This window comes from Stomoxys calcitrans, chromosome 4 (genome assembly GCF_963082655.1).
Source record: "Stomoxys calcitrans chromosome 4, idStoCalc2.1, whole genome shotgun sequence".
NCBI lineage: Eukaryota > Metazoa > Arthropoda > Insecta > Diptera > Muscidae > Stomoxys > Stomoxys calcitrans.
In genome coordinates this window covers 50,534,588-50,548,997 of record NC_081555.1, presented here as the reverse complement: position 1 = coordinate 50,548,997, position 14,410 = coordinate 50,534,588, and the positions used below count along the sequence as shown (strand labels likewise).

Genomic DNA, 14,410 nt, shown 5'->3' with positions numbered 1-14,410 from the left:
CAGGGGCTCAAGAGATCAAATCGGGAGATCGGCTTATATGGGACCTGTATCAGGTTATAGACCGATTCGGAGCGTACTTGGCAGAATTCTTGGAAATTATAACGGAACACCACATGCAAAATTTCAGCCAAATCGGACAAAAATTACGGCTTGTATGGGCTCAAATCGGGAGATCGGTTTATATGGGAGCTATATCAGGTTATAGAGCGATATGACCCATTTGCAATCCCCAACGACCTACAATATTAAGTATCTGTGCAAAATTTCAAGTAGCTAGCTCTACGCTATTGTGATTTAGACAGACGGACGGGCATGACTAGATCTCCTCAGAACGTCGAGGCGATCAAGAATATCTGCCTGTTTCACTAAGCTTATTGCTTCCACTCACTCGCACACTATCAGTCAAACAGCTGATTTGGGTTCCAATAAGAAGCAGAAAAACGACTAATCGGGTGAGTGACAACGTGCAAGAAGACGTAAGCAAATTGCTTTATAATTGCGTTTCACTATGCGTGTGCTAGTGTCAACTCGAAGAAGACAAGTGTCAAAAACACTCACTTGCATTTTAGCCTTCGCGCGCTAAATTATTAAAAAATGGAAAAGAAAATGTAAGTTGTTTTCACATAAAAAGCTGTTTTGCTGTTTTATTTTTTGCTAATAAATCGTATTGTTTGTAGCGTAAAAAAATCTACACCCCAGCAGCTACAAGAGCTGGTCAAAGCCATGATGGAGGATTCGGATTTGGCCAAGGGTATTCCAGTATTTGGAGGGTCCAAATATACAGTGGATGAGAAGTGGAAAACCATTACCACAAAATTAAACATGCATGGCCCTCCTATGCGTACCACAGCCGAGTGGAGAAAGGTATGTACGATAATATAATGGTTCTAATTTTATATAATTTTTCAATTTCAGACTTGGGCGGACTTAAAATCGCGCACCAAAAAGAAACTGATGGATAATAAAAAGAGCTTGGAAGCTACAGGTGGTGGCGAATATGCTTTCTGTGCCCTAACAGAATTGGAGGAGATGGTAGACCGTGCTATATCAGCCACTAGATCTGCGGTTCCGACCGGTGCTAAGTACGGCTTTTGTTCTCAACAACCCATAATGGTTGAAGAAGACATTGTAGAGTGCTTCACACCTTATGTAGCGTCACCGCCGCGTAGCAACAAAGATGTGGCTGTAAATACGCCAAAAAGAAACGGGGTACCTGATTGTAGTAAAAAAAATTATCAGGTTGTGCCCACAAACTACAGTTTACACACAAGCGGAATGGCTACCACTATTACAGATACCACCGCCCCATCTAGCACCCCCGCAGCTACCACCGTCCCATATAGCACCGCACGACCTAGTACCGCCCCATTCAGTACCGCCCCATCCATTCCATCCATTTCCAGAACATTTGCGGTGTCACGCAAATGTCTACGAGGAATTTCCTCTTCTTTTTTTTTCAAAAAATATACTGCCACCGAAATATACATTTTTTTATTTAAATACGACGCACTTTTTCTGTTTCACTTTTATTTGTTTGTTTATTTTTTTTTTTGACACATTGTGTCAACTTTTCCGATTAGTGAAGACTACTTTTCTGTTTTTTATCTGTTTTCGCGTTTTTTTTTTGCCAAATATACGTATTTTTTTTAAACTGTAGATCTGGCAGCATTTTCTCTCACTCACGAAACGTAAGGCCCTGCGAATAACTATATACGAGTAAGTGAAACCCATTCTCACTCGGAGAGTGAGTGACTACCATTCGTTCTCGTAGCTTGTCACTCAGCTTAGTGAAACAGGCTGTATATGTATTTTATGAGGTCTCAGACGAATTTTCGAAATGTTACAAACGTAATGATTAGATTAGTATACCCCCATTCTATATTGGATTTTCAAATAATATATGCAACTCTTTCGATTAAAGCGAGCTCTTATTTCATCGAGCATACATACACACACACGCCTATAAAAAATACAATACAAATGAGAATACATGTTGATTAGAGCGCGCTATATTCATATCGAAGTTTCAATAAGTCTTATGAATACAGAAAGTGAAAACACATATCTAACGCATATATCACATAACGTGTGATAGCAGCTTAAGAAAACACTGACAAAAAATCAAGTACAATTTTAATATTATAATGAAACTTTTAGTACTAAAAAAGAATTTAGTAAATCGGTTTAGTAGACAAAAATGTCTATCCTTCACAAGGTTAAAGGAGTTGAAAGTGGTAAACTTTGACACGCTGTGAGAAGTCCCTGGGGCCCTATTTTCATTTTCAAACTGAATTACTCCTTGATGGGCTATGGGAAGTATATCCAACCCCCAAATGTATTCCAAGGAATTTTTATCTGGAATCGATAAAAAAAACTTTCAAAGCGATCCGAACAATAGTTTAGTTTCTATTGAGATTTAAATGTGTTTAGTACGCGTTAAAAGGGACTAATCAATAGCAAAACTGCGACTATTGACGATACTTGGCAAATGTTGCAGTCTAACTAGGCAGCAGCTAACACTTCGTATGATGCAGTCTCCTTTGATGGCCAGTTCTTCCCATACAGAGGCCGCACCCTCTTCACACAATACATTTCATCGAAGCCTGCCAAGTGCGGTTGTGTGACTCAAAATCATTTTATCATGTCCGTGAAGATAAATTTGAATATAACTTATCCAAGACACAAACCTGACATTTTAACAGAGCTATGTTAAGTGATAAACAGAGCACTGTTAACTAATTTTCTTTTGTATTTTAAATAAAAAAAAATCATTTTTAGCATTTTCTCACCAAATATTTTCTAAAATCACTTGCTAAAGAATTTACTACAACTATAAAATGCTTAATAATAGCTAAACCCTCAAACCTCTATGCCAACAATGTTTTTTGAAGACCTATATGACCCTTTTTTAAAACGGCAATGCAGTGTACTCGTCATAGATAGGTGATACAAACTAATACCAGAATTAGCCCCTACCAAGAGCTATTAGAATCAGAAGATCCCATATTCAAATTGTATTTCAGATCGGAGATATTTCGCCCCAAAAGTTATATTTGAATTTAACATAATGGCCCACTGTGCTGGACTGGTCATAGATAGGTGATACAAACTAATACCAGTATTAGCCCCCACCAAGAACTATTAGAATCAGAAGTCCCCATTTTCAAATTGTATTTCAGATCGGAGATATTTCGCCCCAAAAGTTATATTTGAATTTAATATAATGGCCCACTGCGCTAGACTGGTCATAGATAGGTGATACAAACTAATACCAGAATTAGCCCCTACCAAGAGCTATTAGAATCAGAAGTCCCCATATTCAAATTGTATTTCAGATCGGAGATATTTCGCCCCAAAAGTTTTATTTGAATTTAACATAATGACCCACTGTGCTGGACTGGTCATAGATAGGTGATACAGACTAATACCAAAATTAGCCCCTACCAAGAGCTTTTAGAATCGGAAGTTCCCATATTCAAATTGTATTTCAGATCGGAGATATTTCGCCCCAAAAGTTTTATTTGAATTTAACATAATGACCCATTGTGCTGGACTGGTCATAGATAGGTGATACAAACTAATACCAGAATTAGCCACAAATCGATGATTGTGTGGCTGGTTTGAACGAGGATTGTGTTATGGGCATCTAGTAACGGTCTTACTATTAATCAGAAGAAGTCAAAATGTATTATTATTCGAGCACGAACCTCACGGGCACAGTTTAATGCTGATATTATGGTGGATAAACGGAGAATTGAGAAAGTCGATCGAGCGAAGAATCTTGGTATGGTTTTCAACATCTATTTGACATGGTCGGATCATATTATATCGAATGTGGTCGTGTTTACTCGATGATTTGGCGATCACAACATTGTACAACCTTTAATATAAGGGTTGCATTGACGAAGCGGAGTCTAATTCCAATCATCGCATTTGTGTGTGAATTATTTGCCAAATGTGATGCTCAGAGAAGGTTGAGATTTGATAAAACGTTTAACAGTATTACGCAATATGTCTATGGTTAACGAAGATATGACATATGGTGGACTTTGCTGCATTAGCTGCATTTACTTCATACAACGAGATACAATACATATAATAAATGAAGTGACAGACGACGGTCATTCCTACTGACAAAACAATTGGAACTATCAAACATAGAGGAACGAGCGCTGAACAACCGCATATCCAAGGATATGGAATGCAATGGAAGCATTTGATGTAATGGTAGGAAAAAACAACTCTAATTTTCAAAAGCATAATAACTATTTACAAATTTTGTTCTTCTTAGTTATTATCAAGGAAGACAGAAGGAACAGCACCGTCGTCTGCGTCTATAACGAACAGACCGTCATGTCGGATATGCCGTTCTGAGTACGGACGGCAGCGAAAAATAAGGGCTTATATCCATTCCTATAACAATGCAGTTTGTGCAGAGCATTCAACACTTATGCATCGATACTACACTAGAGCTGGCAAACTATCAATAATCGCAATATTCGATAGTTTTAATAATAAATATCGATAGTATCAATACTATCGTTAATTTGCCATCATATATATTTCAGACGATAATGAGAAGTAAAAATCAGGAGATCGATTTATATAGAAATAATAACAATGCACAGAATAGAATAAAGTCAGTTGGAAGTCATGAGGGCAATCATTGTACAAAATGGTAGCCTAATCGGATGAAAATAGCGCCCTCTATAGGCGCAATGTATCATAAAGAATATATTCGGTGTCAGATTGTTTAGTTTTGCATAAAATTCTTATATACATAAAAAAAATGCTGAACCGAATTTCATGAAATTTTTACTGACGGTTAATAATGATCCTGTGGTGAAAATAGGGTACTACATTTTTTGATATCTGAAGGGGGCGGACCCTCCCTCTTACACCAATTTTCAGAAACGCTTGATCTCGGGATGGGTGGTGCGATTTAAGCGAAATTTTGAGTGCTCTCTTATAGTAACCTAAAAATAAAAATTTGGTATCCAAGTTTCGGATGGGGTACATTGGGGGCCACCCCTCCCCCAAAACCTACCAAATATATATTAAGATCAATCACGACAATATGGGGCTCAAATGAAAGGTATTTAGAAGAAAACACATCTGATATCCAATTGTCAGATCAAGGACCCCTCAAATCACCTCTAAATCGGACATATTTGCCGACCATGGCAATATGGGACTCAAATGAGAAATATTTAAGAGTAGAATACGAATCTAATATCCAAATGTGGACCTAGACTTTGGGGGTCCACTCCTTCCCCAAAACACCCCCCAAACAGGACTCATTTACTGACCATGGCAATATGGTATTTGATAGTGGTATTTGAGTGTAGAATACGAATCTGATACCCAAATGTGGGTCCGCCCCTCTCAAAAACAACCCGCAAAGAGGGCAAACTTACTACCATAGCAGTATGGGGCTCAAATGAAAAGTCTTTGGGGGTAAAGCACGAATTTGAATACAATATTCGGGAAAAAGTGTCTATGGGCCAGGCCATCCCCTTAACACCACCCTTATAGGGTGTATTTGCTGGCCATTCCAATATGGGGCTGAAATAAGAGGTATTTATAGTAGAACAGGAATCTGTTATATATTTTCAGGGCCAAGTCTCTGAACGACACCCCCACCCCCCCCCCCCTCAAACACCCCCCAAACCGATCATGCTAGCTGACTATTGAAATATGGGGCTCAAATAAAGGTATTTTGAAGTATACCACGAATCTGATATCAACATTCGGGATCAACTGCCTAGGGGATGTCCCATCCCCATAACAACCCCCAAATAGGACGTATTTGCTCACTATGACAATTTGAGTCTTAAAGAGAGTGGATCTCGATATTGATAGTTTTTTGCGCCCATACCCAAACCGGACTTATTTTGCTGAATTTTGCAATAAGGGGTTTCAATGAAAGGTATTTGAGATTAGAAAACGAATTTTATATTCAATTGTTAGGCCTATGGCAATATGGGGTTGAAATAAATGATATTCGAGGGAAGAGCACAATGCTGATATATTTTCAGGGCTAAGTGTTTGGGGGACCACCCCACTCTCCAAAACACCCCTAAATTGGGCATATTTACCGCCCACGTCAATGTGGGGCTCTAATCAAAGGTATACGGGAGAAGAGTAGGAAATTTATACCCACTTCAGGGACCAATTTTCTGGTGGTCTACCCCTTCCCCAAAACAACGCACAAACAACAATTATTTACTGACCATCGCAATATGGGCCACAAATAAAAGTATTTGGGAGTATAATACGAATCTGATATCCAAATGTGGGACCATTTCCCAAAACACTCCCAAAGAGTAAACATTTTGGGGCCAAGTATTTGAGGACGCTTCATCCCATATACTCAACTTAAACCAATGGCAATATGGGGTTTAAGAGAAGAGCACGATGGTGATTTTTTTTTTCAGGGCCAAGTGTCTAGGAGACCACCTCACCCCCGAAAACACCTCTTAATCGGAAATCATGACAATATCGGGCTGAAATAAAGACTTTTAAGAATTGAGTATATCTAACACCCAAACGTTAATGGACCTAAACCCTCGGAGCGAATTCATAAACCATAAAGGGTCATATGGGATTCAGATAAAGGCATTTATATTGTTATACTGTTAGTCAAGCGATATACATAAGTTGATTTGATTTATAGTTTTATTTGGTGTTCTTTAACCAATCATAAAAGTTTGTCAGGTGAACGCAGACTTTATGGGCTATGTGTATAAAAAAAAAATTTCTAACATTCATTATACATGTATAAATAGTAAATAATAACAAATCAAAACAAAAATGTGTCTTCATATAAAATTCCATGCAAAAAGTAGTCAAACAAAAGTCCCAGTGGACCTTGTACTTCGTATAAGGACAACGGATCACTCAACCGTCGAAGGGTTAAAGAGACGGGATAGGGCGTCCTGAAAGCCTCCTCTACAAATGTCTTGAACATTTTGTACTGCCCCAGATCAATAAATCACATGTTGTTTCCATTCCATGGGTACATCGACTATATTTAGGTTCGAAATCGGTCGCGGGGAAACAGTGCTGCGTCTGGAGCCGACCTTTCTATCCTTGTTGCCAATACAAATGTAATTTTTAACTATTCACTTTCATTTCCTTCCCTATACATGTATGGTTGCTGTTCCTCCTTTACGATTACAATAAGGCCATAGAATTTGTAATGCCAACTCTGACGTATGTATGTATGTTCAAATGCCCCCGTGTTTTAATTTCGCATAACCCTTATTTCTATGGTTTATTGCTATCTGAAGAGATTTGTTTTTCGAGAAACATTTCCATGAACAATGACGAAGGCTTCTTATTCATCCCAGCCGGTTGATTTGATGTTGTAAATCGCAAATGACACGTACGATTATTTCACCTTTTTGTCATTCACATTCTTTTAATAGATACACTAATAATTTATATTTATTTTGCAATACTGTATTTTCTCTCTTATTCTTGTGCGTTCTCTCGCCTCCACGGTTTGTAATTTTAGTTTGAGTGTTAACATAAAGAGGCGTGCAAAAGTCGCTCTCTTGCACGTTGTATTGTTTTGTATACTCGTTTTGTGTGTTTTTCTTTACTTTTTTGCAAACTTGTTGTTGCTTTAGTTACTTTGAGCTTCAAACAACCGTACATGCCCATGTGCACGAAACAAAACGAACCATATACAATGATGTACTTTGTATAACAGGGCTGCCAATAACAGAGAAAAACGCATTATCTGCCTAACTTTAAAAAATTGGTTTTTGTTCATCTATTTGTAATGAAACAGAAACTACGATACAAAGTACGACCTGCAGCCGGACAATATCGAATTGTATGAAAAGTGAATTTTATTTTGGCCTTAACTGGGGCACTATACTGGCTAGAACACTCAAGTAAAGTAGTAAAGAGTTTACTACTGGCACAACGGCAACACTGTTCTTATATATTTATTCGAAACAATAGCAACAAGAACGACAACAACAATGACCAACGCTTTATCTTGACAAAACAAACCATTTTTGTGCAGAATTTTTGTTCGTATTCATTATTCGTTCGGTTTTCAGCAAACATTTATGTAGCGCGGATTGGATGTGCTTGCTGCCAGCCGTCGCAACGCCTTTACAATTCGATTTCGATACAGATTTTACAACCAATGAACGACAACAACTTGAAATTTGTAATCGGTGTAAAGTAGTGTAAGCATTTTTCTGTATGTCAAACAAAAATGCCACAAGTGTATTCTTTTTTGTGTGTTTTAAAGTAGTTCTAACGATTGCCACAGAAATTCTTGAGCAAAAATTCTCAGCTATTACAAGTGTTTGCTTAGCAATAGTTTCGGACAATAATTTTTGCATACGTTCAATTGTTGTTGTTTCAACAAACAAAACAAAAAAAAAAACAAAATCGTATACTTGGCGGATGAAAAGCGTGAAATCACACAAAATCTCCAAATAATACATGCGCGCGCGGTACTCTGTGTATGTAATCATAACAAAAACAAAAATACACATATCTGCAACTCTCGTAAATACATGTGCTCTGGTGAGAGCGATTGGTGTTTGTATTGAATAAAATAAGATAACGTGTTTTTGCTGCTGTGTTACAGTTGTTGTTGTTGTTGTTGTTGGTATATTGACAAGATTACCACAAGTCTGACAAAGCACATAAACTTTCGAACCTTCTCATGCCTCGAGATGACGCCTTGTTGCTGTGGCAGAGAGTGACAATCTGTGTAAGTTTATTTTACTTTTCCTTCATTCCCCACATCGTATGCTTTTGATGTTTTGTTTTGTTTTGTGCAAAATTAATTTTTTCAATTTTGTTTTTATGATGAAAATATATGCACATACATATGGGAAATTCTGTGTATGGGGAATTCCACGCCAAATGGAATGGTATTGAAATTCGAAAAAACCATATAACAAATAGGTCTAAAGAAGCTCTATAGTATATATAGTATAGAAGAATACACAGGCCTGTTGCGATTTTCATGGATGTTTACCTTTACAAATCGTAAGCAATCCGTGCGATGCATAGGTTGATTATCCGGTTTCCGTGCGATTTTCATTTTATTTGCTTTACTCTTCGTTGGCAACACCTCAACAGCTGTAGCAGAAGTGAGTCAAATGTTTCGCCTAACTGCATACGCCGTACGTACGTCAATTGCCTGTTATCTTATTTAGGAGAATCGTTTAAAATTACAAAATAAGTGTACTACATTATCAATATTTTTCCTTATTTTGTTTTGGAATCGTATAATGATAAAATGCAAAGCGAAAACCCTACTTTGCCACAACACTGTTTCTTATTCTGACAGGCACAATTCGGTTCACGCGCATTTTTAGTAGCTGTTAAAATGGTAAAAAAAACGGCAGCAGACCAAAATTTGCTAATTTTAATAGAAAACGGCTTGCAAAAGACCAAAAGCATTTGTATATATAGAAAACAAGTAAAAGCGTGCTAAGATCGGCCTAACCCACCACCATGGATTCTGCTAAAAATTTATACAAAATAAATATAGTTGAAGGGCATAATTTTATTCTATTGGGTTGCCTAAAAAGTAATTGCGGATTTTTCATACATATAGTCGGCGTTGACAAATTTTTTCACAGCTTGTGACTCTGTAATTGCATTCTTTCTTCCGTCAGTTATCAGCTGTTACTTTTAGCTTGCTTTAGAAAAAAAGTGTAAAAAAAGTATATATGATTAAAGTTCATTCTAAGTTTTCTTAAAAATGCATTTACTTTCTTTTAAAAAATCCGCAATTAGCCAAATCGGACAAAAATTACTGCTTGTAAGGACTCAAGGAGTCAAATCGGGAGATCGATTTATGTGGGAGCTATATCAGGTTATAGACTGATACGGACCGTACATGGCACAGTTGTTGAAAGTCATAACAAAACACTACATGCTCAATTTCAGTCAAATCGGAAAAAAATTGCGGCTTGTAAGGGCTCAAGAAGTCAAATTGGGAGATCAATTTATATGGGAGCTATATCAGGTTATAGACTGATACGGACAGTACATGGCACAGCTGTTGGATGTCATAACAAAACACTATGTGCACAATTTTAGATAAATTGGACACAAATTGCTGTTTCCAGGGGATCAAGAAGTCAAATTAGGAGGTTGGTTTATATGGGAGCTATATCAGGTTATAGACCGATTTGAACCGTACTTGGCACAGTTGTTGGAAGTCGTAACAGATTACTACATGTAAATTTCAGCCAAATCGGACAAAAATTGTGGCTTCCAGATGCTCAAGAAGTCAAATTAGGAGGTCGGTTTATATGGGAGCTATATCAGATTATAGACCGATTCGGACTGTACATGCCACAGTTCTTGAAAGTCGTAACAGAACACAGTATGCAATATTTCTGCTAAATCGGACAGAAATTGCGGCTTGTAAGGTCTCAAGAAGTCAAATCGAGAGATCGGTTTATATGAGAGCTATATCAGGTTATAAACCGATTTTGACTGTACTTGGCACAGAACACCGCATGCAAATCGGACAAAAATAGCGGCTTGTAAAACGCTCAAGAAGTCAAATCGGGACATCGGTTTATATGGGAGCTATATCAGGTTATGGACGGAATTGGACTGTACTTGGCACAGTTGTTGGAAATCGTAACAGAACACTACATACAAAATTTCAGTCAAATCGGAAAAATTGTAGATTCCAGGGGCTCAAGAAGTCAAATCGGGAGATCGGTTTATGTGGGAGCTATATCTGGTTATAATCCGATTTGGACCGTACTTAGCACGGTTGTTGCAAATCATAACAGAACACTACATGCAAAATTTCAGTCAAGATGTCAAATCGGAAGATCGGTTTATATGGGAGCTATATCTAAATCTAAACCGATATGGCCCATTTGCAATCCCCAACGACCCACATCTTTATTAGGAAACTGTGCGAAATTTCAAGCTGCTAGCTTTACGCGTTCGACCGCTACCGTGATTTCGACAGACGGACATGCCAAAATCGACTCAGAACGTCGAGACGAATATTTCGAGATGTTACAAACGGAATGGCTAGATTAGTATACCCCCATCCTTTGGTAGTGGGTATAAAAAATATGTTATTAATCTAATAATCGTTTATATTTTTACGTTTTACTAGCATATTATACAATATTTTGCAGACTATTTTTTTTTCTGTCAGCCAACACGCAGGGGATGTCACCTATGAGTTAGGATTTGGAGGGGGGAAAGGGTGTAGTGCTTATTGACATTTGTATTAAATCTTTGGATGTCAAAGTGGGTGGGAAAAACATTAGCCGGAAGTCGATTCCACATACGAATGATTCGGGCGAAATGAGAATTCCCTCTATAATGCATTGTGCGGTCCGCTGGCCAATCAATTACAAACGGGTGTGAGTTCCTGGAATGTCTAGTATCCCTGACATACATCCTTACATACACCATGAAAGTACCGAACATACACCATGAAAGTACCGATAGAACAGCGCCAAACAACCCACATTGCGACGATGATGAAGGGGGGCAATAGACTTGAATACCCCACTGTCCCCAATCAGCGCCATCGATCTCCTCTGTACACTGTCCAGTAGCTCATGGGATCCAGCCCATACATGTGAATTGTACTCCATTTTCGGCCTTATGAAAGTGGTGTAGATGTTAAGAAGATCAGACGGAGTGAAGTAATTCTTACACCGTTTAAGGAAGCCTAAACACTTGAATGCTTCTTTCGACACTTTAAATACATATTTAGCCCAACGGACATCACTTTGTATTTTCATGCCCAGAGCATCAAGAGCTTCTGATTGTTCAACATCTACACCGCTGATAGACAAAGATGATCGTAATGGGTCAGCGAATCGTTTGTGTGACAACAAGCAGCACTGAGTCTTCCGTGCATTAAAATCTACTCGATTCATTCGACCCCGCTCAGAAATGACCAGCAAATCCTGGCAGAGTGTATCGTCCATAACCCGCCTCTTGTCCTCAATCTCTCGAACAATCGGCCTATGGTCGAATCAGTACGAATGACAGAGATTACTGTCATCCGCAAATGAGTAGATCGGATTCGATGTCTGACCCAACAGATCGTTGATGAAAATAAGAAAAAGAGAAAGAACAGAGCCCTGGGATACACCTGCGGTCAATTTATGCTCATAGAATGAGAACCCATCTATAACGACACAAATAGGGCGATCTCTGAGAAAGCTCGAAATAAATCGAACGAAACCATTGCTGACACCAAATGCGACAAGCTTTGATAGTAGTGCACCGTGTCAGACCCTATCAAATGCCTTGGAGATATCCAGAGCCAAAACCTTACTCTCACCAAACTGGTGGATTGAGCGATTCCCACGTTCCGACAGAAGCGCCATGAGGTCGCCCGTAGAATAAAATTCTATGTAAAAAATTTATAAAAACTAACTATTAAGATACGGTTTAATTGTATAGACTCGCAGCAATTCAATATTTATAACAATTCTAAAAAATATTTCATTAACAATGAAATCAGTGCATTTTCATTTCGCAAAGGCAAGTCTGGCCGATTTGAAGCCGAAAAATTTGTGTGATTTGCACATCTGAGCAGAGCAGATACTAAAACCTCAACTGCACCGGTGACGGTACAATGCCTAAGTATATTGCTTGCTATTAAACCCTTGACCCTTTCGAGGTTACTTTTAGTTTTTAGAGCGCACAAGCCGATTACTGGCTAAGGTGTATAGCTATAGTGGCTTGGGGCAGATTACCATCTGCACCCTCTTTTCAACCTAACCTAAACCCTTGACAGGTAAGTGTCTTCGCCAGGCTCCACCAGCGAACAAACAACTGCTTCGTCCAAACTGTTAGAAGCTTGTGCGTGTTCCTGAATCAGGGTTTAACATTAGACCGATTTCATCTAGGCTTGCCGAGATGGTCGGGATTGGTAAGGATTGTCCCGACTTTCTGTAGCTGTTCTGACTTTGGGAGTGTACACAAATAATGTAAGAATTGGAAGTCCATTGTCAGTTATAGTTAATGCTACGAAGTGAATTTTTATTCAATCAATTCTGAATATTTGATGCTGTCCAATTAGATTCATTTGTCCGAAGGGTGTCTATCAGAGGTAGATAACTGTCGATAGTCGGCACCGACGATAGTAATTTTACAACCATCGATAATTGACGATAGTACCATCAATGGTCTTACGATAGTCCCGTCCACAATAATATACATATTTGGTTTCTATTTAAAGCTTCAAATCAAATTCATATACGATATTAATATTTTTGATCCATATGTTTTGGTTTAAGAATAAAATAATGTTCACATGTTCGCCTGGCTCGCCTCTCCGAAACAATTTGCCCTGCCTTGCTAAATACTCTTTCGAACTCGACGGATGTTGCCGGGATGCACAGGTATTTTAAAAACAGCCTTTTCAGCATGTCCTTTTGGTTCACCTGAAATATAATTCAAGAAGCATCCCGGTGGTTCACTCTTTGAAGAAAGTACCATTTTGTATGTTTCAGTACCTGCATGCACGAATTAAAAACAAATCTTCTAAACGCAAAATTTTTACTGTCAAGGTGTAACCGTATCCTTATCTTGAGTGCATTAGCTCAATTCGTAAAGAATGTATTGGGTTGCCCAAAAAGTAATTGCGGACTTTTCATATAGTCGGCGTTGACAAATTTTTTCACAGCTTGTGACTCTGTAATTGCATTCCTTCTTCTGTCAGTTATCAGCTGTTACTTTTAGCTTGCTTTAGAAAAAAAGTGTAAAAAGTATATTTGATTAAAGTTCATTCTAAGTTTTATTAAAAATGCATTTACTTTCTTTTAAAAAATCCGCAATTACTTTTTGGGCAACCAATACAATTTTGTACGTTTTAGTACCTAATTGTACGATTTTGAATCATCTCTGGTCACCCAAAATTTATAGTCAAGGTGCACTTGTATCTTTCTTCCACATGTTTTCTTCGTATATTTGTCATGATTGCGATAATGTTTGCTTAATTTTAGCAATTCCCGTTCTCTGTTGGCAAAAATAAGCTATTTCGTACTATTTTGCACTTTTTGGAACCAAAATATACGAATTTTGATTGATCGCCGATTATATATTTCTAAGTTTAACCTACATGCCAAATTTTAGACCTCTAGGTCCATCTGTTAAGAAAGTACCAAAATATACGAGTTGTGAATAGTTTATTTAGACGCCCATCATAATTTCACTGGTTGTGTCTGCATGACAAAGTTCTGACCTCTTGCTCCACCTGTGAAAGAAGTATCAAATGGTACCAATTTTGGTACCAAAATGTTAAAATTTTTAATATATAATTTAGGCACCAATTAGGCTATTACTGAAAGGAAGCAAGAAGGAGGTCAGTATAGCTATTGGTATCATAACGGGACACATAGGACTACGAGCTCACTTATTTAAA

The 14,410-nt window shown here is 38.0% G+C and overlaps 1 protein-coding gene across 1 annotated transcript in view; it reads left to right on the top strand.

The window, feature by feature from the left end:
• Positions 1-553: 553 nt before the first annotated feature.
• LOC131996918 (uncharacterized) overlaps positions 554-14,410 on the top strand; it is a 31,502-nt gene continuing 17,645 nt past the window's right edge. The window contains exons 1-3 of the mRNA XM_059367117.1: positions 554-608; positions 678-864; positions 916-1,372. Of these exons, the coding sequence (XP_059223100.1) occupies positions 595-608; positions 678-864; positions 916-1,372 (658 nt within the window). The 5' untranslated portion in view covers positions 554-594. The remainder of the gene's footprint in view (positions 609-677; positions 865-915; positions 1,373-14,410) is intronic.